The sequence below is a fragment of the Pseudorca crassidens genome, chromosome 5 (assembly GCF_039906515.1).
Source record: "Pseudorca crassidens isolate mPseCra1 chromosome 5, mPseCra1.hap1, whole genome shotgun sequence".
NCBI lineage: Eukaryota > Metazoa > Chordata > Mammalia > Artiodactyla > Delphinidae > Pseudorca > Pseudorca crassidens.
The window spans coordinates 140,797,784-140,825,118 of record NC_090300.1 but is presented as its reverse complement, the minus strand read 5'-3'; the positions used below and the strand labels follow the sequence as shown (position 1 = coordinate 140,825,118).

General features: G+C 52.0%; 1 protein-coding gene across 2 annotated transcripts in view; it reads right to left on the bottom strand.

Annotated features, from left to right (window-relative positions):
* Window positions 1-27,335, bottom strand: part of SIM2 (SIM bHLH transcription factor 2) — a 48,267-nt gene that overhangs the window by 5,363 nt on the left and 15,569 nt on the right. For both annotated transcript variants that reach the window (XM_067739459.1, XM_067739460.1), the window contains exons 4-10: window positions 23,485-23,593; window positions 20,078-20,163; window positions 17,853-18,052; window positions 13,240-13,346; window positions 2,909-3,056; window positions 1,408-1,576; window positions 462-870 (exon numbers count right to left, since the gene is read on the bottom strand). In XM_067739459.1, coding sequence (XP_067595560.1) covers window positions 462-870; window positions 1,408-1,576; window positions 2,909-3,056; window positions 13,240-13,346; window positions 17,853-18,052; window positions 20,078-20,163; window positions 23,485-23,593 — 1,228 coding nt within the window. The remainder of the gene's footprint in view (window positions 1-461; window positions 871-1,407; window positions 1,577-2,908; window positions 3,057-13,239; window positions 13,347-17,852; window positions 18,053-20,077; window positions 20,164-23,484; window positions 23,594-27,335) is intronic.

Genomic DNA, 27,335 nt, shown 5'->3' with positions numbered 1-27,335 from the left:
TTTCTGTCCCTGAGCCTGTGATTTTCCACCACCGCTTCCCACACTTCGAAAACTGGCATGGGAAGAAAACCAATAGTGTTCCATGTTCATTTCTGGGTGGAGTAGAAAGTAATCTTATAAAATAAATATAGCTGGGGGTTCTCAGTACATAGGAAAATCAGTTTGCTTCCCTTTTGGGGAGCAAACGGGGCCAGGATTTTTATGGAGGGTGGCCGAACACCCAGTTTCCTCTGCCCTTTATACTGTCCCTGGTGCCCACGAGGCACACCGGCTCAGTTGCCCAGCTTTCGGCCACCCTCGTGAAGCGCTCTCAGTGAGGGCAGGAAAGCACAGCCATTCCCACTTAGAAGCAGAAAAAAAGGGAAAGTTTGCCCACAGTGTGAGGGTTCTTTTTCCATCTGCCACCCACCGACAGCGCTGTGCACAGCCCTGCCCCCTTCCCTCGTGCAAACATGACCCACCTTCGTAGTTTGGCACGAGGCTGTGCCGAGCAGGGTTCACCGGCGGCTCGGAAAGGCTTTTAGCTGGAGACTGGCTGCCCGGCACTAGGGGGTTGGCATAGTGCCACTGGCACTCGCCGCTGGCCGGCAGCGTGCTCAGCAGAAAGCGTGCCACCTCGCACGGGGATCCTTGGGGCTGCCCGAACTTGGCCGGCAACATTGGCTTTTTGCTGCTGAAGACGTGAGAGTCCAGAGGGAAGTGTCCGTAATGGTAGGAGAAGGGCAGGCTGTAGGACGGGGCGTACAGAAGGTCGCCGCCTTCTGAATGGAGCTGCTGTTCTGGGGGAACTGGGGTGTGGATGGGGGGGCTGGCTCTCCAGCTTCCGAGCTGGCCGCATTCCAGTTTGTCCATTTGGAACGAGCTGTATTGCTGCCGAGCGAAGAAGACGGATGAAGGGCTCACCGAGGGGCCGGCGGCAACCGCTCTCCAATCCTACAGTGCCCGCCCCATCCCAGGGCTGGGCCCACCCCGGCCACCAGCACGCGGTCCCACCGGGGACAGGTGCCCAGGAGACAGCACCCCGGGGACCCACCCTCTGGGTGGAAAGAGATCTCCTCACCCCAAGTGACAACACACCAGATACATGCAGCCACTCGCGCCTTTTGAGAGCTTGCAGAAGACTTTAAGAGACAGGTAAGGTTTCCATTAAAATCAAGTGCTATGGAAACACGAGGCACCAGTGTTCTGAGCCACGTTTACATGGATTCTAGCAGCTGATCAGCCTCCCCAGTGGAGTCTGTTTCCTAGACCTGACTCATCCCCCTGGATGGTAGCTCTGCCTGCCTTCCCCAGGCCGCGTCTCCACCCTGTGGGCGGGACATCCCAGGGAAACTCCCGGGCTGGGAGAGCCCTGAGTGCGATCAGAGTGCCCAGGTGCCCCGAGCCCCTGCAGGTGGTGTGTGTTACCTGTGGGGGGTAAGGGTTTGTTCTCAGCTTTGTCTTCATCTTCATGTTTTTGGGTTTAGCTAATTTCCTAGTTTCTTGTGAGGTAGACAAGGCGGTCCTCCAGGAGTCCTGGGACTTGGACGTGGACACCTGGTCCAGGGACAACTGCAGTTCCTTGTATTCGATGTCCCTGAGGAACAAAAGAGGGGGACAGGTCATGTCCACGGGCTGTGAGGAAGGGTGGGCTCCGGGACTGTCCCCAGGGCGAGTTCATTCGAGAAGCTCCACTGTGTCGTTTCCACTAAGTGGATGGGGCTGGGGTTCGAGGGACGGCCCACCCTCGTTATAAAAGCCACCCCACAGCCTCGAGCTCAGAGCCCCCGGGAGATGCCGAGTGATGTCAGTGTTCTTCGGCAGGAAGAGAGGGAGCGCAGCATGGCTCTCTCCCACCGCGTGAGCCCCACGCACGTTTCCTGCGGACACCATTCGCCACTAGGCAGGGTGTCAGGGCACAAAGGAAAGGACAGAAATGCTACTGATCAGTGTAAGTGTCTGTGGCCCAGCTGCTTCCCTGTTTAGCACCAGGGAGGTGTGAGTGGCGACCCTTGGCGGTCCAGGAGCCTGGCTTCCAGCCTTGTCCACTTCCATACCAGGGGCCCATTCCTGCCCTAAAGAGCCAACTCGGCACCGTCAGATTCTCAGGAGGGGAAGTTGCCCTAGCCCTAGCCCACGTGGGCCTGTTTGCTCAGGTAGAATCATTAAGGGACTAAAATGCTTTCTCCCGTACAGTTTTGCTAAAATCACTCTAGCCCTAAAAAACAACACCACCTACCTCTCACCCCGCCCCAAACCCCCAGGAACCTGGCACTCACTCTGTGAAAGCACGGAGAGCCTAAAACCTCACTGCATTAGAGAGGACCCTGTTCAGGGTGGGGCTGGGTGCAAAGTGATTTAACACGTAATAGCCACGTTGGGCGGAGAGGAACATATGGTCCCAGGTAGACTTAGGTCCTGTTGCTTCTACTGGTCTTAACTGCGACCTAACTTAACGTTCTGGAGTTTTAAAGGCGCTAAATATTCACTATCATTTACAACAGGCTACGTAGGAAGACAAGGAAAAAATGGGAGATAGCCCCTGTCTCAAATGGCAGAAGCAGCAGGACGACCTAAACGTCTGTGGCCCCAAAGAGTATAAATTTGTATTCCTGGTCCAGGATATGCACCCCCTTTCCATCCTGTTCAAGATGGGGGGCATCGCCCGCCCGCCCTCTGCCCACTCACCCCCCTCACCCGGGGCCGTCCGATCCCATCCTCAGCCTCGGGGCACACCCGGCCCTCAGTGCTGATACAGGAATCCTTCAGCCCTTCCCAGACAACCAGATTGTTCAGTAAAACAAAACAGGAGACAAATGAACAGTTCCAGAAAGACAGAGGGAGAGAGAGATGGTGCTTCTGGGAGCGATCTGATGAGGGCCGGGGGAGAAGGAGAGAGCAAGGAGAGAAACAAATGCATCTGACTTACGTGAGGACATAATTGACACTCACGATGCAGTGGGGCCGGGACGAGCGGCTGTTGTGCACGACGGTGGCGCAGCTCTGCACCCACACCCAGCCGCCAAGCTTGGACAGCAACCGGTAGTACTTGGTGGTGACCTGGCCCTTCACCAGCACTGCAAGCACAAGGTGACATGAGCCCTGGGGAATGATTAGGCGGCCCTTCACCCGCCTTGGAGGAGGCTGCCCCGCAGCTGACCTACAGCCCAGGTTCTGGACCTTTCTGGGGTCAAGGACACCTTTGAGAACTTGACTAAGGGAGTGGGATTTCTCCACAGGAAGATGCACACGTGCGTGTGCGTGCTCACACGCACGGGCACACACGCAAGATTTTTGCCTACGATTTCACGGGGTCCACGGAGCAACTTCTCCCCTCCCCTGTGAAGAACTCGAATTTAATTGTCACTGCTTTCACTGGGAGAAGCAATTAGTCCCCAGACAACATTGGCACCTGGCAGAGTGATAATACTGGTTTTGTTTTTTAGTTTCCAAAATGCCATAATTACGTTATAATCCCCCAAACTCATAATAGGTGGAAGGAAGGGTGTGTGTGTGTGATGTAGTTATTTAAACCCAATAGTAAGTTAAGTGCATTCAACGGAGTGTCACATTGTTGCTGATTTTTGCTGTTCCCCAGAACATGTGTGTACTCACAGTGAAACTGTTTGTTACTCTATTGCCATTTATACTTCTTCCCATTAACCCTAGTTCTCCCTGGGCCCACGAATTTCCTATGATGCTCACGTAGGAGAGACCTCTACCTGGCTGTGTAATTTCTGAAAGCTGGACCTGTAGGCCCATCTTCTATGCAGGGCTACAAACTCTGGACCTCTAGGCAGCCCACTTCCAAAGCCTCCAGGGGCACCTAAACTGCACTGATTCCCCTCAGGGCCTTCGGGAGAGCAGGGGGCGTGCTGTGGGGAGGAAGGTGAATTGGTGAGGTCCTTCTGGATCCACAGCTCATACCCATTGACACACCGATTTCATATCTAGGAGTTACTCCTATGGGAACTATGAGTAATGCAAAGAAAGACTCAAGGGCAAAGAGATTCCCTGAAGTCCTGCTTCTAATTCAGGAGAAAAGGAAGGAGAGACTTACCTGTCTAATAATAAGGAAGAGGGTATATAAGTGATGGGATACCAAGCAGTCACTAACACGATGACTGATAAGAATTTGTAATATGACGGGGAATACATATGACACAACGTTAAATGAAGGAAAGACAAGACTCAACTGCATAACGTATAATCCTAATATGAAAACGTGTGCGCGTGTGCGCGCGCGCACACACACACACACATATACACGCCCAACTAACTATGTGATCTTGGACAAGTTGCTAACTCCCTGTGCCTCGGTTTCCCCAACTATAACAGGAAGATAATCACAGTCCCTACACCATCGGTTGCTGTGAGGGTTAGAGCGTTCGTGTGAAGATTTAGAACAGTGGCAGACTTGCGCGAAGGACTCGACATACTAGCTCTCGTTTATCAGACTGATGAAATTACAGGTAGTTTTCATTTTCTTTTCTTGATTTTCTGAATTTCCAACAAGGAGGGGGTATTCGTTTTATAATCAGAATGAAATTTTAGTTAATTTTCACATGGGTAAGCAGTCTGTCTGGGGGTGGGAAGTGGAAATACAACGTCTATGAGGCCCCACACCCCCTAGGGATGAAGCCAGGGTCAAACGTGTAACCACCGTCCAGCCCAGACGCCGAGGCCGGGCTCTGGAACAGCGCAGGACCTGCTGTTTTCTTCCCAGGCTTACCATCGGCATGTCCCTGGACTCAGCTGGCAGAAGTAAGGTCATGCTGAAGAGTGTAGCCCATGCTGGTAGGAAAGCGCCTCTGCAGTGCTTCTTTTCCTTGTGAGGACTGCTTTTTTAACAACGAAATACAAGGTTCCTATTTCCAGCCCATTTTCGCATACACTGCCTCATTTACTCCCCTGCACACACCCGTGGCAGGCGGGCATCACCAGGAAAACAGAGCTCGAGGACATGGCTGGGGCCCAAGCCACGTCCTCTGACTCCCATTTCTCAGGGGCCATTGTGTGAGGAGGGGGCAGCGGCCTCTCGAAGTTTCTGTGTAGCTACTTATGGGGGTGGGTGTGGGCCAATGTTTAGGGGAGACTCGGTTAACCAATTTGCTTATGGCCCCGCAAAGAGAGGCAACATGATCAAACTGAGGTTCCCATCTGTGGCTTTCCCGAGATGTCATTCTTTCTTCAACAGAAACACCTGTTAATCTCTTTGGCTTTGATCTCAAGGACCTCTATTCCTTGCAGTGTTTGTAAGGCCCCTGGGACTATGACATTATACTTTTCCTTTTTCTTATACTTCCCCTTATTTCTTACAATATTCCTAAAATCTCTCCATAGTCATCTTAAGCTGAATGCAATGACTATTGGAATAGTTATCCCAAGTATTTTATATGAGGATTCGAATGGCAGGATTTGCAGAGATTTTATTAGCGCTGACCCTCCCTGAGTCTTCTACGATGAAGCTTTAGATACAGAGCCCAAACAAACATAGATGTAGTTTTTTGTTTGTTTGTTTGTTTTGCGGTACGCGGGCCTCTCACCGTTGCGGCCTCTCCCGTTGCGGAGCACAGGCTCCGGACGCGCAGGCTCAGCGGCCATGGCTCACGGGCCCTGCTGCTCCGCGGCATGTGGGATCTTCCCGGACTGGGACACAAACCCGTGTCCCCTGCATCGGCAGGCGGACTCTCAACCACTGCGCCACCAGGGAAGCCCGATGTAGTTTTTTTTTAATTTTTTGGTTTTTCTTTTTGCTTCTCTGTGACCCATGGCAATAATGAGCATATCAATTCAAGGTGAAATCCTAGACACTTAGTCACAACATGCTTCGGTTTGCTCTAGCTCCTCATCCCATCTGTTGTATTTAATAATCTGTCTGAAGGATCCCAGGCCAGAGTGCTAAGAAGCAAGGCCCTGCTTACGGTAGTTAGCGGTGCATGGGGGCAGGGAGGAGATGTCCCCTAAGCTGTCAGCTCCTGCATGCAGAGGCCCTGCCCTTGCACCTCCTCTGGGATGCAGCATCTCGGACATCCAGATGAGAGCCAGTGGTCACAGTTTACCGAGGCCACTCTGGAATGGAACGTCTACTTCCACAAATACACTATCCTAAAAATAGATGGCCTTCCTGGTTCTTCCAGAATTCCTCCTGGTTCCAGAATCTTTCCTGGAGGCATAGCCACGTCAACGAGCTGGCCTCTGGAAGGAAAGTAAACTTTGGCCTCAAGCATAATATCCATTTCTGTTTTGAATTTTAAGAGCTGAAAAGGACACCAAAAATGCCTGTCGTGGGTTGAATGGTGTCCCCCCAAAAGACATGTTCTAGATTCTAACCCCTAGAACATGCAAATGTGACCATATTTGGGAAAACGGTCTTTGTAGATGTAATTAAGGATCTCAAGTTGCTATCATTCTAATAACAAGTGTCCCTATAAGAGACAGAAAAGGAGAAGACACAGACACACAGAAGGAGATGGAGGCAGAGACCGGGGTTTGTGGCCACAAGCCAAGGACCACTGGCAGTCACCAGAAGCTGGAGGAATCAGGAAGGCTCGTCTCCCAGAAGCCCCATAGGAGGCATGACCCTGCCGACACGCTGACCTCCGGGACTGTGAGACAGTACACCGCTGCTGTTTCACGCCACTCAGCTTGTGGTATTCGGTTACGGCCGCCACAGGAAACTAACCACCCCTGTGGGGAAGATGTAAGTGCAGTCCCCGTGCTCTTCCTGGCTCTCGTCTCTGCCAGCAGAGCCTCAGGGAGAGCACAGTCAGCGAGACTGGAGACAAGCCACGTGGTCCTTTGGGGAGCGGGTCTCGGTGTCCTTGGCCCCCCATGCCCCTGCTCTACACCTGGGGCTGGAGGGAGTTTGGTCACTGAGACCTGGAAAGCCCGGGGGGGAAGAACTTCCAGGGGGCTGCACTGTGCAACATCTGCAAAGTGACACTGACCACAGAAGATGGGTTCAGCCAGACCCATCAAGCCACACCTATAAATGTCCAAACTGCTCCCAGGGAGCAGGACAGCGTGTGGATCGCACTGTGCTTTCTATTATCGATTATTTCCCATTTCATTGCTCATGGCTCCCCCTTAATGCACAGGCTCCCTGCACCTTCGTCAGGAAGACAAAGCTGCTTCTACCTCCAGACTCTTTTAGAGGGGAGCATCTAGAAAGGATCTGCATATGAATTAAACTCCATCATCCATTTCCAGTCCAGAGGCAAGAGAGGCCAGTGGCGGAAGCCAGCCTCCCTGTGATGTCAATCAAAACTCCTCACGGTAGATTGGAAACTTCTTTCAACTGTATTTTCTATTTGAAGACCTTTGTCCCTGTTCCACAGTTGTGCTACAGAGTGGTTGCAAGCTGACATCCCATGGACTGCATGTGTCCACAGATGTGCTTTGTTGGTGGCATAGTGTTGCTGTTACCCAGAATGCCTTTGGCTGGGTCATGTGTTCTCCAGTTTGCCACAAGCTCCACCACTCCATATTGCCCCATCTGCACCCACTCATACATTCATGTTACATGTCCGGCCCCATAAACATTTGGGTTTGTGGCCCCTGTACGTCATTTAAAGTGCGTTTTCCATGGGTCTACACCAGCCATCCTATAATTTTGTTGTAACAGTTATTGCTTGAAATATGTGGACCACATATTCAGGCTCCAAAGCCTTTCTGTGACATTGAAATGTTTTCATAGTTGGACACAGCCTGTGTTCTCTTTGGCATTTGGGCTTGGCCCACTCTGGACAGGGTCCTACCTAGAGAACTAGGTGAAATTCATAACTACTTCGGATGAACAGCCATGCAGACATCATGGTTCTTCTAAAACACTGTTGTCCACAAGAATCCTGCCTGGTGTCCCTGACACATCTTCAAGTTTACAGATATTGATCCCCGCCCCGCCTGTGCACCAGGCTGCCCCCTGCCCACCCTGAGGACCTGCACGTCAAGCCCCCCATATACAAGAGTCTCCCAAATGCTTTGCAAAGGGAGCAGGGAGGCAGGGAGGCAGGCCCCTGCTGGGAGGACCTTCCCAAGGCCACGGGACAGGGCTGCTAGGGCCTCCCCTCAGCCACCAGGAGGCAGTGAGCCGGGAACGAGCTGGGAGGGTCCAAGACATTCCCTAGAGGATCCCCTAGAGGATCTCCGCACAGAAGGTTCTGGGGAAAGCCCTGGCACAGACTCACTTGGAGAGCTCAGCTGGGAATGCCCAGGACCACACTGACCAGAGGCGGAGGTGCCGGGGCCATCCCAGCCCCCATCTAGCTGGGCCCTGGAAGCCTGTGCTCCCCCAGACCACAAGGGCCAGCCCCGCTCCTGTTCACGCGGCTGACTTTCTGGAAGGCGTTGATTTCCTGTCTTGCGGGGCTGAGATTTCTTCAGACCTCGTGGACGCGGGCTGCCGCTTAAGATAATGTTTTGAAGAATGTGTGGAAACCATATGGCTGACCACGGTCCTGCAGAACCATCACTTGTTACGTCCAATAAGGCCTCTAGCAGAGCCCTTCGCCTGGCTCCTGGGTTTCGGACACCGGTGTGGAGAAAGCGTGGCCCGGGCAAACCGGACAGTGAGCTTCCTGGGGTCCTGGGTGTCGGCAACTGTTCGTTTTCTTCCTGAGCCGAGTTACCTGATCAATTGCCAAGACAGTCGGTCTGTACGTTTCACAGGACCAGGAGGCTCCCTGGGGGCCTTGGAGACCTGAGGGGCCCAGCGGGTGGGTCACCGTGGCCGCCTTAGGCTGTGGTACATGGAGGGGAAGCAGTGACGCCGAGTGGGTGCCCAGGCCCCGGGGGCAGCCCCCAGGCCAGCTCCAGCTGTGGTAGGATTGAAGGACTCGAGGTCCAGTCGCCAGGGGCCGCTGTGGGGACCCGAGGGGAGCCTGCAGGGCGGGAGGCTCGGCCGGGCCCCTGAGCCACCAGAGCAGCCGGCGACAGGACCGAAAAGTCACCTTGTGAAGGGACGCGTCCCACCTTCTCGGTCCCCTCACCTGCCCTCCCCAAGCCGAGATGTCCAGCTAAGCTGTGGGGACGGGACCGTGCCCACCACTCAGGCGAGGCTGAATTATGTCCTCTCCTCAAATTCACATGTTCGCATCCCAACCCCAGGACCTCAGGAAACGGCTGCGTCTGGAGACGGGGCCTTCAAAGAGGTGATCAGGTGAAATGCAGCCACATGGGTGGGCCCTGACCCAGTATGACTGTGTCCTTAGAAGAAGAGGAGAATGCGACCCAGACACACACGGAAGGGAGAGCACGTGAGGACACAGGCCGGGCGTCTACACGGCAAGGAGAGCAAAGAAACCAGCCCTGCTGACCTCTTGACCTTAAGCCCCGTCTGCAGCGTTTCGTTCCGCAGCCTGCGCTGACTGGCAGACCGCACAGCACGTGGGCAGCATGAGGGAAAGCACTGCCCGCAACCAAGAGGCCGGCCCCGCCTGGGCACCGAGCCGGGGGTGGAAACAGAACCGGACAGGGTGCGGGGCTCGCCTCAGCCCTCACGGGGCGGGAGCTTCAGTGTGGACGACACTCCGGCCAGCCAGCAGGGGCCCTGCACAGTGGGAGCAACAGGCCCCCAGAGAGGGGACAGCCGCGTGTGCAAGGACAGGCGAGGGGCAGCCTGTGGAGGGACGGTGCCTCACAGAGCCAGGGAGGGGACGAAGCTGAGGACACGCAGTGAAGAGGTGGACCTTCACTCGGGACTGGCCACCTCACACCCCTCCCCCCACCATGGACGCCCCAGAAACTTCCAGAGGCCCCACCTCCCGCCCAGGCTCCCCCCACCTGGCCTCAGGCCCCCCAACCTGGCTTCAGGCCCCCCTCCCCGCTGAGGCCCCATCTCCACGCTGAGTCCCCACATCCACCCTGAGGCCTCACATCCACCCTGAGGCCCCATCTCCATCCTGAGGCCCCATCTCCACCCTGAGTCCCCACCTCCACCCTGAGTCCCCACCTCCACCCTGAGTCCCCATCTCCACCCTGAGTCCCCATCTCCACCCTGAGGCCCCACCTCCACCCTGAGGCCCCACCTCCACCCTGAGGCCCCACTTCCCCCCGAGGCTGCTCTTTGGCCGAGCCCCTGGCAGATAAGGGGTACAACACCCGAAGAGCAGCCTCAGCCAATGCCTGGAGTGTATAAATACCCCCACTCCCTCTCTCCTCAGTGCCACAGCTGAGGCAGGTGTCCTGCCTGGCCTGCGAGGGTCCCCGGCGGATTGGGGGCCGGTGGCCTGTGGCAGCAGCCGCCGGACACGCCCGTTCGATGGCTCCCTCTCTTCCGCACCTCTTCCCATTCGCTGCCCCTGCTTCAGCCACTGTCCAAATAAACCACTGCCCTTGAACCTCAGACTCAGCTCCTGTGTTTCAAGGAAATTAAAGATATGCCAAGCAGCCCTGGGCGGGGAGAGGCAGGAACGGGAAGCCCGGGAAGGAGAGCGAGGCCGCAGGGACCACCGGACAGAGAGATTTCAAAGTCTCCCGAACAGCACGCCCTGAAGACCCGCCTCCAAACACCTGCCCTGGTTGCAGACTGTCTTCCCTTTCCTCATCCAGCTCTGGAGGCGAAGTAACGTTCTGGGAAGCGTGTCGGCTGCCCTGAGGGACGTCTGGAGACGGTTCCAAGGCTGGAGCCGAGGCTGAGCTCCAGGAGACCCACTCCCACCCGACGCGTGGGTAGAGGCCCCAGCTGTTTCCGGCTGTCACTCGGCTTTCATGGACATGGGGCGGGGCAGGGAAGCTGGTGGAGGGGAGACGGGTGGGATCCGAGGCCACGGCCGCCATCCCCCGGCCTCGCTGCCCTGTGCTCTGCACCTGCTGCCCCCGCGGTGGTTTCTCGGCCACGGTGAAGGTCAGAGTCACAGCACAGTAGCAATCATTGCCTAGACTGCTGTTTTCTGTTTTCTTTGATTCACCAGTTCTAGCTCATCTGGCAAAGCCGTGCTCCCTCTGGCGTGTAAACCCTCTGCCTTTTCTGCGTGTCCCTTGGAAGCCCGTGTACGCCTTCCCTCTCAGGGACCTTGCGATAATCGCAAAGTCTGGAAAGCCCCAATTCCAAAGGAAGTGAGGCGAATTCATCACGTAAATCACAGGAGACCTCTCGAATAAACCCCCCTGGTAGGTTTAGGAAGTCGGATGAGCTCAGGAAGACGGGGGCCCCTGGTGGACAAGTTGAAGACCCATCATGTGGTCAGGACCACTGAAGGCCTGAGCACCCAATGGCCTGTCCCACCCACAGACAGGCCTCTCCTCCTCCCAGCCTCACCTGGCCCACCTGGCCCAGCGCCCCTCTGGTTCCTATGCGAAAAGCATCTGGTCCATGTCGGGGACACGGCAGCCTCCCACTGGCCACCACCATGGGCTTCATTACATTTCCAAAACACAAGTTGAATTTGTTCCCCCTGAAAAACCCTGTGCTCCTCTGTTAGCCATGCAATGCGAGAGATGAAAAGTATTTGAAACAAAGGTATTTGAAACAAAGACTAGTTCCGTGAGCTTCCTTTCTCTGCGTTTACAGGCTATTTTCCCACAGTGCAGCCCTGCTTTGAAAAATAACTCTCCCTTCGTGTAATTCAAGGGTTTGCTTTCAACTCCTGTGCTGGAGAGAGAGGCTCACCGTGCTCCTGCTTCAGGGGACGGGGCTGGGACCCCCAGGGCTGGGGCTTTTCCTCGGACACCCTGACAGTGGCAGGGAGGTGTGGAGCTGTGAACCCTCCCATTTGCTCCCCTGCCCGCGCCCCCCCCCCCCCATGCCTGTCCTTCCCTCTAGACTGTTCCGTGGTGCACAGCCTCCAGCAGGTGCCTCTTCCACCCCCCTTACTCCAGAGCACACGTTCCCAGCGGCTCCCCTCTACCGCCCGCCCTGCCTTTCAGGTCTCCCGAAGACCTAATTCTGTAATTGACACTTCCTGCCCCGTTCCGTTTACACAAGGAAGACTTCTAGCTCCCATATCAGCGACGTGCCCTATGGAGCCCTTGTAAACAATAGGCAGCCGCTTCCTACCAAGCTGGGCTTCGAGAAGGTCAGGGATGTTTACATGAGATCGTGATTTGGCCATTTTTTTAAAAAAGACATAAAAAGCTGCTCACAACTCCACGTATTTGCATGCACGGGGGCTTTTCCATGCTGTTGTGAATTACAAGGAGCAGAAAAAACCTGATGGCGTCTGCCCAGCCAACCTCCTGGTTGTCACAGGTTTCTGCCCTTAGTGACTCGCGAGGAGAGCGATACCCTAGTAACTGCCGGGCTAACTGGGTCCCAGTTGTCACCAAACGGCCAGGCAGATGGCGTGGCCGAGAAGCGAGCAGCCCCGGGACCCGTCGCCCAGCTGCAACCAACACCAGCATCTTGTCCTCTGATGCCTCTTAGTCAACACACAGCGAGGAGGACGTGCCACCCGGGCCACATTGCAGAAGATCTGGCTCCCCCAGCCCCCCGTACCCCGTTAACAAGCACCCCTGGACTGGCCATTAGCATGGTGGGGCTGGGCGGCGGGAAGATGAGCTATTCTACTGCATCCCAGTTATTTGCTGCCTCGATTTGGTTCTACAAGAAAAGTGTTACTTCTTTCACCATTTCAGTGACGAGCGCCTCCACCCTCCCATCCAGATGTTCCCCAAACTTCCTCTGTTGACAAATGGAATACTGTTGGTTTTCTCTTTCTACGTGGACTTCTCCCATCCTAGAAACCTGTGGTCTCCCTGAGCTTCCCAACCAATGATGCACAGCGGTTGGAGGCCGAATTCACTGGATTCAGCTCCCAGCTATGTCACCTCCTTGCTGTGTGACCATAGGCACGTGGCTTAACCTCCCTGAACCTCGGCATCCTCAACAACAAAGGGAGGATCGTGAACATGAGAACCTCCCTTACTTGGTTGGTAATGGATTTAATCACTTAAACAAACAAGTGCCGGACATTAGTAAGGGCCCTGTAAGTATCAGTTCTTCTACTGCTGTTGTCGTTATCCACAACTGCTATCCAGACGTCATAGAGAAATTTAGGTTCCAAATCCATAATCTATTGAATAGAATCCAGCAACTTCCACATCATCCCACACCTGCCAGGGTTTCACTGGACAGTTGAGAAGTGACAGTGAGTGCCTGTGCTGAAAGCAAGGGCTACCTGGAGACAGACTTGATGTTTAAGATTCGTGGGTACATGATGGGTAGTCATGGCATCACACAAGGGACGCTGCCCCCACTCTGTCCTCGGCGCTCCCTCCCAGGCTGCCAGGGCTCCTGGCCAGGGTGAGCACAGTACTCACAGAGGTGGTGCGCATATCGCAGGTGGAAGACATCGCAGCCGTGCACGTGATGGTACAGGGTCTTCTCGATCAGGTCCTGTGGCTCGTACCCAGTCAGCTCGGTCACCCTGGGGGAGGGCAGTGGCTCCGTGAATTACAATGCCCTGCAGATTGCGTTTCATTTAAACTAACATTGGTTTTTCCAACTAATCAAGTGCTAAAAGGCTTGGGGGTGGGTGGAGAGAGTGTTGATTTTGGAAACTGAGAATGATCTTTTTTTTACAAGAAAGTCTATGAGCTCCAGCCCAGTGCACGACACAGCACTCGTCATGAGCAGGAATGTCCTTCTGAAGCCACTGGCTGGAAGCTTTGGGATGGCTCAAAACGGTCAATACCTTTTCAAGGTGAAGCCTATCAGAGGATGCTTAAGAGTGGACTTGATACTGATACTGGGAGGAGCTACCAAGGTGAGACAGAGCTCACTCTTTGGGGTTTTTGGGGGGGAAAGTCCGGTGTGAAAGTTTTAAAAATTATTCTGGTAAAATATACATGACATAAAATTTACCATTTTAACCATTTTAAAGTGTACAATTCACTTGTATGACCATCACCACTTCCATTTCCAGAACATTTTCATCACCCCGAACAGAAACTCTGCACCCATTAAACAATAACCCCCCACTTCCCCCTCCCCAAGTCCCTGGCAACCTCTCTTCTACGTTCTATCTCTAGTAATTTGTCTCCTCTAGATATTTCCTCTGAGTGGAGGGATGCAATATTTGACCTTTTGTGCCTGGCTTCTTTCACTTAACATGTTTTCAAGGTTCATCCATGTTGTGGCATCTACCAGAATGGCATTCCTTTTTTATGGCTGCATAATATTCTGTTTCATGTAGATACCGCATTTTTTTCATCCTTTCACCTGATGAGGAAAACTTGGGTTGGTTCCACATCCTGCCTGTTGTGTGTGCGAACCTGTAACCCTCCATCCACACTGGACACTGTTCCCTGGCACAGTGGGTCTCAGGATGATGCTATGATGATTGGGGGATTCCTGCAGATGAGATTTAGGGAGTAGCTGGAGACGTTTAAGACTCCTATCGGTGGAGAACTGTTTTCCCCCAGAAAATAGTATAATGACACCCCAAACTGTCGTGACTGAAGGCAAGGCTTATCGAGCTCGCTGTGGAAATGGAAGCATTCTCCCTGTGCTTACTCACCATTGCCCATTTTTTATTCTCATCAAGCCCCAGGCATATTCATTTCCCACTTCAGTTCTTTGAAGAAGAGTGGCTCTCAGCACCCATCATCGCTAGCATTTGGATCCCTCCACCCGTAGGTGAAAATTGCATGTGGCCGTGGTACCTATTCCCAGGCCACGGATAACGGTGCTGGGAGCCACGCCCCCAGAGGAGGCGGCCCTAACATCTTGGTGACAGACATTCAAGAACAGATGAAAGTGGAGACAAGACGGGATTCCAAAGGAGGTGAGGCCATGGTGAGAAGTCAGTGGGGACTGAGGGTGACAGGGCCTAGGGGCCCTGCTGGCCCAGATCTGAAATGTTAGCTGTAAATTAAATGGGGAAACTTGACCTCACTTTCATTCCCTAACCCGCTCCCCTTTCTGGGGAGCTCTGCACAGGCTTTGGGTCGTAAATCTCTGTGAGCCTCATATTTCCATGGAATCACTCACTATTTGGTGTACACATTTCCATGGTGTTCCTCCAGGGCAGGAAGGAGCTGGGGCTGGAGGTGGGTAGAAAGGGAATTTGCACAGGCCAGAGCCTCTCAGGGCTCGGGGGACCTGTCCAAGGGCCACCTAGAACTTCAGGCCCCACTGGAGTCTAACTCCGTGTGGCAGGAAAATTGAGACGTCTGGCTTCCCCCCAAAAGAAAACCAGGCATCTCTACGGTGTGGGGATGAAAGAGGCTTCCCAGACCCTTTGGACGTAAAGTTTCAGAACAACGGCCCCGAATGTGTAAATGAATCAGAAACACATGTATTAAGTTTCTCATCAAAGTACACACTGGCTTTAAAAATTAAAGGGGAAGGGAAGGGTTTGGCAGGCTGCCCTCTTGTTTTTTTCCAACCTTCTAGTGTCTGAAGACCTGTCAGAGGGATTTGCCAAACCCCAAACATCGCCGGGTTCACCCATCCTTAGCAAAAGCACCAGCTACAGTTTCAAAGTGAAATACCACAAAACCCCCATGAACCAGATTTCAGGTTACGCCGAGTTCAGTTTTGTCTGGGATTATGCTGGCGGGGGGGCACCAGCTGGGCCCTCCTGCCAGGACGCCCACCCTGGCCCCTGTGACTTCGGGGCTGCTGGGCTTCAGGCCAACCCCTTGCTGTGGCTTCTGGGGTTTGGATGTGGGAGTTGACATCACCCTGCCAGGCCTTTCTACTGACCCTCTGGCACTGGGCCAGTTCTGTCCCCCAGCCCAGTGGCCTTTCAAAGACCATCGAGTTGCAACCGACTGCAGACCAGAGTGTGAAGAATTCTTCAGGGCCTCCTAGACGATGGGGGTTCAGAAAAGACCTCAAGGCTTTGCTAAAAGCTTCCTGGTACTTAGTAGAACTTCACGGGCTTCTGTAGAGACAGGAAGTCCTCCTCGAGACGGCCACCTTGCTTTACTACTCACCTCGGGGGTACAGCCCTTACACCCAGAAGCAGAGGCTCCCTTCAGGAGCAAGCTGGCCTCTGAGCTAAACTCACATAACCTCCTCCATAAAGCTCCCAGATTTGCCCCTCACGTTTCAAAGCTGTGTGGATTAAACAACTCGAGGAGACCTGAAATCTCTCCTCTGGGGAGACGCCCCTCTTTCCTCTTCTAGAGGATTCACCAAGCCTCAGAGGCTTTTCCCAGGATGGTCAAAGAAAAACTGGGAGATAAAACAAGGGAGAAACCCATCGTATCCTCCCAAATTTCTAAAATAATGAACATGGACAGGCAGATTTTCTTGCAGTCCACCTTTTTTTTTTTTTTTTTTTGCGGTACGCGGGCCTCTCACCGCTGCGACCCCTCACGCTGCGGTGCACAGGCTCCGGACGCGCAGGCTCAGCGGCCATGGCGCATGGGCCCAGCCGCTCCGCGGCATGTGGGATCTTCCCGGACCGGGGCACGAAACGGTGTCCCCTGCATCGGCAGGCGGACTCTCAACCACTGCGCCACCAGGGAAGAAGCCCTTGCCGTCCACTTTTCGAAGTGGCTCCTAAGTCTGGAGAGAGCTTCTCTGTCCCTGCGTGCTGCAAGGCCTACCCCACGCCCGGCTCTGGAGCAGCTCCCAGCCTCCCAGCTCCTCCCTGCAGGTGCCTCTGTCTTTACTGCAAGAAAACAGCCCTTGCCAGCGTCTGGCCCTCCCAAGAGCTGCCGGCATCTTTCCCCCAAGGGGTTGTATTTTCTCTCTGCTTGGAGTTTCTGGGAGCGTGATGATGACCCTGTAAGGCCAACCCTTGTCATTTCTCTACCTCTGAATGGTTCTGAGATGCATTCACGATGAGCTAGGCTAGTGTCTTCACCTCTTATCCGTAACCAGGTAAGTTTATTTTTATTCCATAAATGGGTAAAAGGATCAATTTTACGTCATGTATATTTTACCACAATTTTAAAAAAGTGAAAAAAAATCAATACATCCTAGCTTCAGGATATACAGGAAAATGTGTGTGTGTGTGTGTGTGTGTGTGTGTAAAACTTGTCTCCCAGAAAGCTCAGCTACACACACCAAAAGTCAGGAGTTGGGTCTCTGAACACTCGTTTCTGTCTGTACAGTTGAGGAATCTTAAAGGCCAAGAGGCACAACGACTCACCTTGCAGGTATATCAGGCTTTTCACTTTTACAAATGCTTCCCATCTACTACGTAGCTTCATCTTTCCTAACATCCTTGTGAGTAGCCAAACGGGCAAAGGAAATGGAAGCCCAGGGAGGCCCCGCAGGCCCGCAGCCTGCCTCGGGGGACGCACAGACGCCTCCCCAGGCCCAGTGAAACAACAGGTCAGTGCCTCTGCCTCGTCCACCCTCCCTCCTCTCTCTGAGAGGAGATTCTCAAATTGCTGGGCCTCGCCAAGTGGGAGACAGTTCTGGGGACGCTGCAGCCTCGCCCTCCCCGTCAGCCGGAGGTGCCCTCCCAGCCCAGCTGCCGACGGGCACCTGTGGGTCCAGCCTTCCCCCCAGAGAAGGCCCCCTCTCTGCTCGCTGCCTCAGCCCTGCAGGGACCGCAGAGCTCGGCTTCCCGCCAGCTGGAGCTGGAAGCCCTCGCAGTAACACACACCGCTCAGAGTGGAGACTTTCTGTTTGTTTTAAAGTCCTACCAACTTGACGGAGACACAAGGCAGAATCCTGACCTCATGGATCTTCAAAAGGCTAACTTTTGCCCACAACACATATTTCCAGTTCAAACTCCAGTGAGACGATGAAAATATAAACAAATAAAACAAGTACCTATAAGCTGGAGAGGCCAGCCACTCCTGGATGATTAAGGTCGATACTAATTCTTTCACTAAATCTCTTTCTAATTCATATTCTTAGTACAGCTTATTGCTTGCTACATGTTGGTTTAATAGTGTAGCTTTCAGGGGCCAGTTTCCACCATCAGAATCTTCCGGAACTCTGCAGCAGCAGGTGCCAAACTCACCTGGAATCCAGGAATATCAGCTTCAGGTCGAGGCTGGCCCTGAACATGAACATGTTGCTGTGCAGCTTGATCTCAGTGATGGCGCTGGGCGGCAGTGACTGGCCCACGGCCACCAGCCCCACGATCTGGTAGCATGAGTCGTACAGGGACATGTCCAGCATATACTGCCTGATCTTCAAGTAGCCGCTGCAGTGTATGACCTGGGAAAGCACAGGCAGGGTCAGCGGGTGGTGCCCCAGAGGTCAGACTGGTACCCACCGCTCCTGGCTCTGGGCCTGCTTCTTTTCTGGAACAGGTTGGAATATTCCCCCAGCCCAGCCTCTACTGAGCCGTGCAGCGAACATGCTGACAGACATCTGATTCACTGCTCGGAAGAAATGAACTATGCTTCTTTCTTAGGAAACAATATCATCATAAAATATAAGAGTTATCTTATGCAACTGACTATCCCAGTAACTCCACAAGTGAAGACTCTCTGCTGTGTGATGCATTTATGCGTAATTAACTCACGGCCATTGCAATTAGAGGGCACAACAATGGCATTTTGGGGAGCTGAGCACTTGTTCCATAATGTTCACTTCAGTAACTATAAAGCTCATCTCCCAATGAGATTGAATTTCGCAATTGCTAACTTGACATTTAAATAGTTTGACAAGCTGTATCACTCCAGTAAATGAAGAGTTCTTTCAGTACAATCAAAAAAGTCCTCATTTTTTTTTTTTTTCCCCGGCTGTGAGGCATGCGGGATCTTAGTTCCCCGACCAGGGATCGAACCCGTGCCCCCTGCAGTGGGAGTGTGGAGTCCTAACCACTGGACCGCCAGGGAAGTCCCTTAAAAAAAAGTCCTCATTTTGAACATATGCTTATTTTATTTACTTTATTTATAATTCAAGATTTTATCCACTTGTAATAAACAAAAATCCAGCGTGGCTATATAGAAACACTTCTAATTGTTATAGCCAAGAACCATATAGGAGAAAATGTATAGTGTTCCAAATATCAAATGGAAACATTTGTACAGCCCTAAGCTTCAATATTGAAGCATTTACACCAGTTACAGTCAGTAAATTTTTTTTTTTTTTTTTTTTTTTGCAGTACGCGGGCCTCTCACTGTTGTGGCCTCTCCCGTTGCGGAGCACAGGCTCCGGACGTGCAGGCTCAGCGGCCATGGCTCACGGGCCCAGCCGCTCCGCGGCATGTGGGATCTTCCCGGACCGGGGCACGAACCTGTGTCCCCTGCATAGGCAGGCGGACTCCCAACCACTGCGCCACCAGGGAAGCCCAGTAAAATCTTTGAAAGAATCATGATCATCATAACAGCAGTGATGAACAGCTAACATCTTAAATCCTCTTTTCAAAAACTTTCCTCAGGATTCCTGAATACACTCACAGTCTTTAGGGCTGGAACAAATCTTAGAATCTTTGGAGTCTGTTCTCCCATTTTACTGATGAGGAAACTGAGGACAAGGTAGGTGATGTGTTTTACTTAAGATCAGACAGTTGGATGGTTAGTAAGTGTCAGAAACATCTCAGGACCCAAGTCTCCAGAAGAATATCTACAGGGTGCAGGGTGGTGCTGGAGGCTTCCACCTCTGAGGTTTAGGGTCTGGGACAGCAAATAAGAAAAGTATCTCCCAATCTATGAAACAGAGTGAGGTAATGGTCAAAGGGAAGAGCTGGCATTGAGGCTCAAAGGAGCAGGGCTGATGAGAGGCTGAGGGAAGGCGGACCCTGAGATGGGTAGGAGGGGGGAGGGGCATTCCAGAAAGACAGGACAAAGGGCGAAGGCACAGGACCCTCCCCTCTCTCTTCACCCCACCTCTCCCTCCTTTTATGCAAATTCTCCTGCAAAAAGGCTCCCGTCCACCTCTAGCCCCAGAGTGGTGGGCTGGTGACCCTCTCTCTTCTGAGGCAGGAGGAAGTCGAGGCGCAGTTGCTCCAGCAGTACTGCCCTGCGTGCAATGTAGAACCTGAAGGTGCCAAGGTCAAATTCTACCCTTAGCCCCATTGATTCCTGGCCCCGGACAACGAAATCCAGCCTGCCTGGAATATCCCTGTAAGATTCCAGCTCTCACACTTGCCGTGAGTAGCGTCCCTAGAAAGTTCTACATTAGGCAGTGGTGCCTTCCTGTCTGCAGACGTTCCTGAACGTGAAGCAAAGCACAGCGAAGACCCACCGACCCACCGCTGCCCCTTCCCGCCTGCAAGCCCTTGGCTCCCGGTACCTTGTATCCGCTGCAGGTCAGGCCGGCGTTTCTCTTCGCCAAGACACACTTCATTCGAAGAAAGAACGACCTCTCGATCTCATACTCTGAAAGCAGGCATGAGGTTAGATTGGCAAACTGTCCCACGATGCTTCCCCTGACTTTATCCCAACACTCCCAATAAACCCTCTGGACCAGATCAGGCAGCCAGAGGCCTTGGCCCAGTCCACCCAGAACCGCACCCAGAGAGGCCGGTGGCCAGGACCCGGCGCAGCTTCCACGTGCTCCAGAAAGGGGTAGCCCGAAACATGGCCACAGCAAGACCTTGCTAAACGCCAACCTGGGGCCAAGGTGAGGATCCGTGCCCAGCAACCCAGCCCTGCTCAACCTGCCGTGGTCCCCTGATGGTGGCCACAGAGAGGCCTGGTGCCAGGAGCATCGCCTTGGCCAGCCCTGGGCGGGTGCCGAGCCTGCTGGGAAGCCCAGAAGCATCTGATGTCCCCCCTCTGACTGACTGAGAGTCAGAAGTGCAGGCCTTTCCCCGGCAGAGGGAGCCGGCCCCAGGGCCCCTTGTGCCAGTGCGCCCACGGCCATGGGCACCGAGACTGCCCCGCATCGTGGGATGGGGCAAAGGACCCAGCAGACCCACTGGGCCAGATAAAAGCTTTCACCCTCAGTTACAGCCCTGGATGGACGCCCACCCCCTCCGCCCCTTTCTCTGGCCCAAAGCCTTTCCTTCATTCCTGTTGCAGGCCTCACACACGAATCTCCGACCTCACTACTGCAAGCGCAAACGTCCCCCAAGGAAACACCCTCTGCTTTAGTGAGCGGACACCAGCTCTCTGGGCACGGATGGCAGACTGTCCTCGCCCCAGGGTGAGAGCGAGGTCATTCCACTCTAAATAAACAGCTCTTTGGTGGTGGTTAATAAATTAATTTTTAAAGAAAGGTTACCGCTAGGAATGGAAGCAAGGCCCTCCGCCCCTCCCCGAGGGCACTGCCCAGTGTAGATAAGGGCATCACCTCAGAGGCCCCCCTCTCCTAGTTGGAGGGGCTGCCATATTTACCCACAATTTCTCTGCACAGCTGGGGTCTGGAGGCAGAAGGCTTCCCTCTAACGTGGTGGCCTGTCTACCCCATTTCCAGAAGAGCACACTCAGGTGTAAAATCCATCACCCAGTAATTAACTGCCCAGTTCTGGGGAGGGCCCACTTCTCACACAATTACCATACAACAAGGAGGCCAGTTCAGACACAGAAAACCAACTCTGCAGATGAGGTGAAAACCAGGTGCTGTGACCCTCAGAGCCTGAACGCTCGGTTGGCTGTGGAAATGAGTCAGTGGGAGACCCCACGTCTCCCAGACCTTCTCCTCCTGTACTGTTGGCCCACCTTAGACGTGGACCCTGCAGGAAACTGGACGGGTCTCCCGATACTCCCATTTGCTGTCATTTTCTAGACACTTTTTAAAGGCTACGACGCGGAAGGGTAAAATGAAACCGGAGCCACTGGCAGAAAGCCCACTCCCGTGCAATTAACACACTGTAACTTTTCAAAACAATAACAACACATTCAGTATCTTGTAAAAGCCTATAGTGGAAAAAAATCTGACAAAGAATATATATAAAACCGAATCACTTTGCTGAACACCTGAAACTAATAGAACATTGTGAATCAACTATACTTCAATTACACACACACACACACACACACACACACACGCACGCACGCAATGTTCTGAGGAATTCTCTAAGATTCCAGCTGTCTTTGTCCGACTTTAAACAACCCCAAAGTGAAAGCATTAGATTCGGAAGCCATGTGCTCTCCTAGCCCTTATTTTGTTGGAAATTATTTCTTCCGAGTCGTATTCCTGTTCATTTACGCAGCCGGACCATTTCCAAGGACTTAAGCACCACAGGCCATAGCTACAACTAAGCCCCCATCTCATTTCAGAAAGCAACATACCAGTCTCCCTCCTTGGTAGACACATGGTGACTATTCCTGGGGCTAGAACACGGGGGCCACAGAGCTGGATCTGCAAGGTTTTTTTTTTTTTTTTTTTGCGGCATGTGGGATCTTCCTGAACTAGGGCACGAACCCGTGTCCCCTGCATCGGCAGGCGGACTCTCAACCACAGCACCACCAAGGAAGCCCTGCAAGGGGTTTTAAAACTGAGTGTGCTATATGTGTTCTCTCCTCCTAGCCTCAGAATGACCCACCTCAGGAGGAGGCAATAAGAATGGAACCCATTTTTTGTTTTCTGTGGCTGGCTACCCCAGTCTCATCACTTTTGACACTTCTTCTTTGGCATTTTTGTCTCACTAGGGGATTTTGGCCGAGTTGGGATACCATAGTCCAAAGCATACAAGAGACCCTTTGGTCAGCATACTGGTTGGTCTCACTGGGCCATCAGAGGGAGTCACAAGGCCAGGGCCCCTGGAATAAGTTCTTCTGTGTCTTCCTAGCACACATGGCAATTGTAAATTAAGAAGTCATTTGTGTGGAGACATGTTCCACACCCTTACTAAACAGCCATGCCACAACTGTTCTAACAGGTGCTTAAAACAGTGGAGACCACGCTAATACGCGCTAAATGTTGAGACTGTCAAGAGAAAACTCCTGTCGCCAAATGCAGCCAGGTCAGCAAGACAGACCTGCCTCGTCCGTCTAGACCAAGGCTTCTTAACTGACTCGTGCTGTGGCACAAAACCTGCAGATCCCCTCCCAGAGTAACGTTTCTGAGAGCATAAAGTATATGAGATTACAAAGGGGATCAGCTGTATTGAAAAACATCAAAATATTCCAACAAGCGGTGCTGTGGTTATACATGTGCTACCTCATTAACACATTAAATAACAAGATCCTGGCAGACTCTCAGCTCCTGAAATTTCAAAGTAGTGGTGAGCGTAACCGATATGTTTAAATACCTGAAACAACCATAAGGTGACATGAAAATATCTGTGAATCTTGTTGTAGGCAAAGCCACAGGTACTTGTGATAGGAAGATGGCTTACTGTCTACAATCTACAAGCAAAGGAAGTGCTAGATTTCACCTAGAGGGAAGAAAGATGTCATTTTCCCCGTGCAATTTCATGCCCCCCGCCCTGAGTTTTATCCTCGGACGCTCTGGTTAAGAGGCCCAGGTCTAGACCTGTGTCACTGGCATTCTAAACCAAGAGCACCTTGGGGTGGAAGCCTTGGACCACTTTTCTCTGTCTCCTACCGTGCGCCTCTCACAGTCTCTGGCACGTGAAAGGGTATCAGTAGTTGCTTTAAAGGACAGAAGCAGAAAAACAAATCCCCACTTGGTGGACCCTGCATGTTTGCTGGAGAGACCTGGCTGGGCATCATGGGAAACTAAGCCCTAGGGTCACAGCAAAGAGCATCGTCCGGCGTTCATTCTGGTTTCTTTTCGTCTGGAGGAAATACCTTGGAGCAGGTGATGGTGAAGAGGCTGGTGGGCTGTCAGGACAGCAGTCATCTCATCGTGGTCGGAAGGATGGATGTACTCATAAATGCTGTTGCCCGTGAGCTCCACCTGCCGCGGAAAGGAAGGGAGGGGTCAGGAATCTTCTCTAGGACTTCGGGGAGGCGGAGAGGTGAAGGTGTATTATAGGTACGCACCTGCCAGGGAGAGACAGGACCTTGATCTCTGTGCACAACCCACACCTTACCCTCACACAGAAATGTTTGCCTTTTCTCAGTCAGCGCCCAGCTGTCTCCCAACAAGGCCAGGGGGGCGTCCTGAGCAGGAGTGAAGTATGGAAAAGGTGCACTGTGGACCGGGGGACCCTCCTGGCCTGGGGAGCATCCTTCACACGGGAGGCGGCTTAAATCAGACCGGAGCCAGCCCCATCCTTCACCTGCTGCCTGTGGGGACTGGTGGCCAGGAGGCCAGTGGCCATGTCCAGAGCAGGGTCCCTGCGACAGCTCGTGCCCACGGAGGCTGAGCACGGGAGCCTCGGGGGCACCCTGTGCTCGAGGAAGACCCGCCCCCAGCAAGGTCCTTTCCTTCGGACCCTGCTGGGCCTTTCACGTGGGCAGAAACCTGTCTGTGGCCTTCCTGGTCCAGGGTGCCTGTGCTAACCCCACGGCTCGCGCCCCTGGGTGCGGCTGGGTGGCTGAGTGACCTCTGGGAGGCTGTGGGTCACTCCAGAGAGCCACGTGACCTTGGGGCTGCTCCCCCGACATTCGGACACCACCTACTTCCAGACACACCCCACAGAGGACAGCACGCAGGCCTAGAGGCCATGTCCTTGTTGGACTGGACCCTGCTTTGCAGGCATGGGCGTTTCCAGGAAAGCACCATAGTTAACGATCGTTCCACAGAGGTCCCCGGAGACTCAGGTCCTAACCTTGAGAATTTTTGATTGTTCTCCCAAACACAAGTGTCATGATAGGGGATGACAGAGATTCTTAGGACCTGGGCCCCTCACCCATCGGAAGATGGGCAGTGGCATAGAATGTTCCAGAAACTACCACCAACGGTGCAGTCTTCTGAGCAGTGGGGGGGGGGGGGAATCCTTTTTCAGAGATCAACAGTGCAGACAATGGCAGTGAGTCAGCGTCAGCGCACCTAGAGTACTGGAGGTGGGGGCAGTGATGGTACTCCTACTGCAGCCAGTGGGAGCCCCACAGCCCAGTTCAGGAAGATGCTGAGAGCGTGAGGAACTGCCTTGGCGTAGCACAGAGCCTTGGGTGGGTCTGGGGACTTTCTCAGCCCTGCCCCCAGGGGACAGGGCGAGATCAGAGAGCAAAGCCAGGCTTGTCCCAATCACCCCCTCGTTATTTTTAAGTGTGTCTTGTCGCCTGTTTTTTTGGCTGCTCTCAATCGGAACAGAGACTCAATCCTCGGTAAAGGGGCAGCCCCGACGGTGCCATCTCACACAGCAGGGCAGCCCCAGCCAGGCCGTTTAATGGCGAGGTTCTCCCAGGAGCCACCGTTCCAAATCAGCGTCAAGGCCATAATCTCTTTACTCGGGACCAGGGGGCCGCAGAGAGGTGAAGTTAGTCCCACTCTGCCCAGCCACTTCTCCCAATGTGTTAAGATGTGTGAGTTGCCTTTCAATTCAGAACAAGTTATGTTTCTGGCCTGCTAAGTAATCTTGTCCCTAAAACAGGTTTCACCGTTCTATTTTCTGCATTATTCATGGAATGTTTTTCCCAATATTATACAGAGCAACAGAGAGAATCCTCTTGCAGAAACGTTCCCTCTCTACCTCCCCAGCCTGCCGCTTTGCTAAGGACCCAAATGGATATCTGTCTACGGAAAAAGTTACTACAGGATTTCATTAAAAATAAAAGAATAAAAACGAAATATCCTTCTTTCAAGTCAGTCCTGTTAATCCTTAAAAAGTTTAAATCAATCAGCAACACTTATGTCAGCCATTGGGGACCGGACAATCTCCTTTTTCCTGAGGGCAGCCCTAGAGATGCTGTCCGGTGGGGAGAATAGAGGCTAATAAATAAGGGAGCTATTGTTTAAGTTGATTCACAATTTCAATGGTTTACTTTAAAAACGAAAAAATAAAAAATAGAATTTTTGTGCGTGTTGGCCTATCATTTCTCCCTTACCCAGGTTTTTAGAGAAAAATGACAATTCTGGTTTGCTCCAAGTTCTCTTTGAGAAAAAAGTAATTGATGTCTTTTTAGAGAAACACCTTCGTACATTCGCGAAAAGACTTGCATCTGGGCTCACAGGGATCCGATTTGCCTTTTAATCCCGAAGTAGCTTTATCTGTTTCCAAAGATCCCATTCTCATCACATGCCTTTGGAGAGTGAGAAGAGTGAAGGTCCATGAATTAAAAGGCTTGATTTTCTGAATACTCGGGTTAGTGATAAACCTCTAAGGCTGTCTAGCAAGTAAAGTAGTCTTCAAGTAACGGAAACGTTTTTAAAGACAAATTTTGGAATGATAAAACAGCACTGACCTTGACTTAAAATTACGGTTGACATGGTGTTTCCTGTATTGACATATCTATTCGTGCTTTTGAATGTTGAAAGAAATGTGACTACCTCACCAAAAAAAAAAAAAAAAATTATGGTTGTTGCTATAAAACTCCCCAGCTCTCATACAACAACCTTATTAAAAGAGACCTTCAATGTGATATTTTAGTATCTGTAAAACCCAGCTAACTACAAAATGAATTGCTTTCCTACTAAGAGCTTTTTTATGTTTTGCTGAATAGCTTTTCTTCCTGCCAAGAAAACTACATATGATAAATACAGCACTAAATGGATATATTCTGGGTCAGAAGGGGAAACTCACCCAGTACTCTGGAAACACACATTCCTCTGCTTTGGGTGTTTTGCTGACTATGGTAAATTAACCATTTTAAAAAAAGATGGTTTGGGTTTCAGGGTTCAAGTTATGTCAACAAACATTAAACGCCGGTTCTTTCTCTTTATTTCAAAAGTGAAAGGATTAGGTCTTATGGCCCCAAACAATACCGTGGTTATTTTTACAGTTGTGCTTCCGGCCACACTCTCAAATATTACATTTTCCTTTATGTATCTCGCGAACAGCTATTTCATACATATCTATATTATGTGAGAATGTATACTAGTTACCTAGATGTTACATACCATATGCGACTTCCGTAAGGAAATTTAAACCACAAGGATACTTTAAAATGTTTGAAGAAACACACAACAGGTATGCAGGACTTTTTTCCTTCTTCAAATATAAGTTAATGACGTTAACCAAAAAACCATGAAACTAAATCATTTAATAAACTTGGTGGATAAAAAGTGCTTCCCCAACTCTACGTCTTCCAAGTAGATGTGTGTCTATACGGATTATTTTGTATTATGAATGTGCGCACACACCAAATAGAATTTTCAAGCAGATGGCTGACTCTTTTCCCAACTTGCACTATGGGCTGAGGAGACAATTAGCATTTTGTGGTTCTCCCTGTCATTTTTTGGTACCAAAGTCTCACAGCCAGGATTGCTGCATTTACTAATTTAAAAGCAAAAATGAATTAATAAACTCTGCCATATGAAGTAGACTTCTTATTCCAATACATGCTTTTAAAAAAGTTCAATAAAAGGCCCTGAATTGGGATGGGCTTATAACACATAAAGAATCGTTTTTATATTCTGAAATAGTTCAGAAAGTTATTTAGATAGTGCAGATTAAAAAAAAAAAACCACCAGTTTGCTATGAATTATCACACAATTATGGCAAATCTAGGAGCTTATGTTCCCTAGGAGCTGCTAACATAGAGTTTAACCCCGAATTAATGTGAAAAATGTCGTTACCTAGAGATATTGTTAT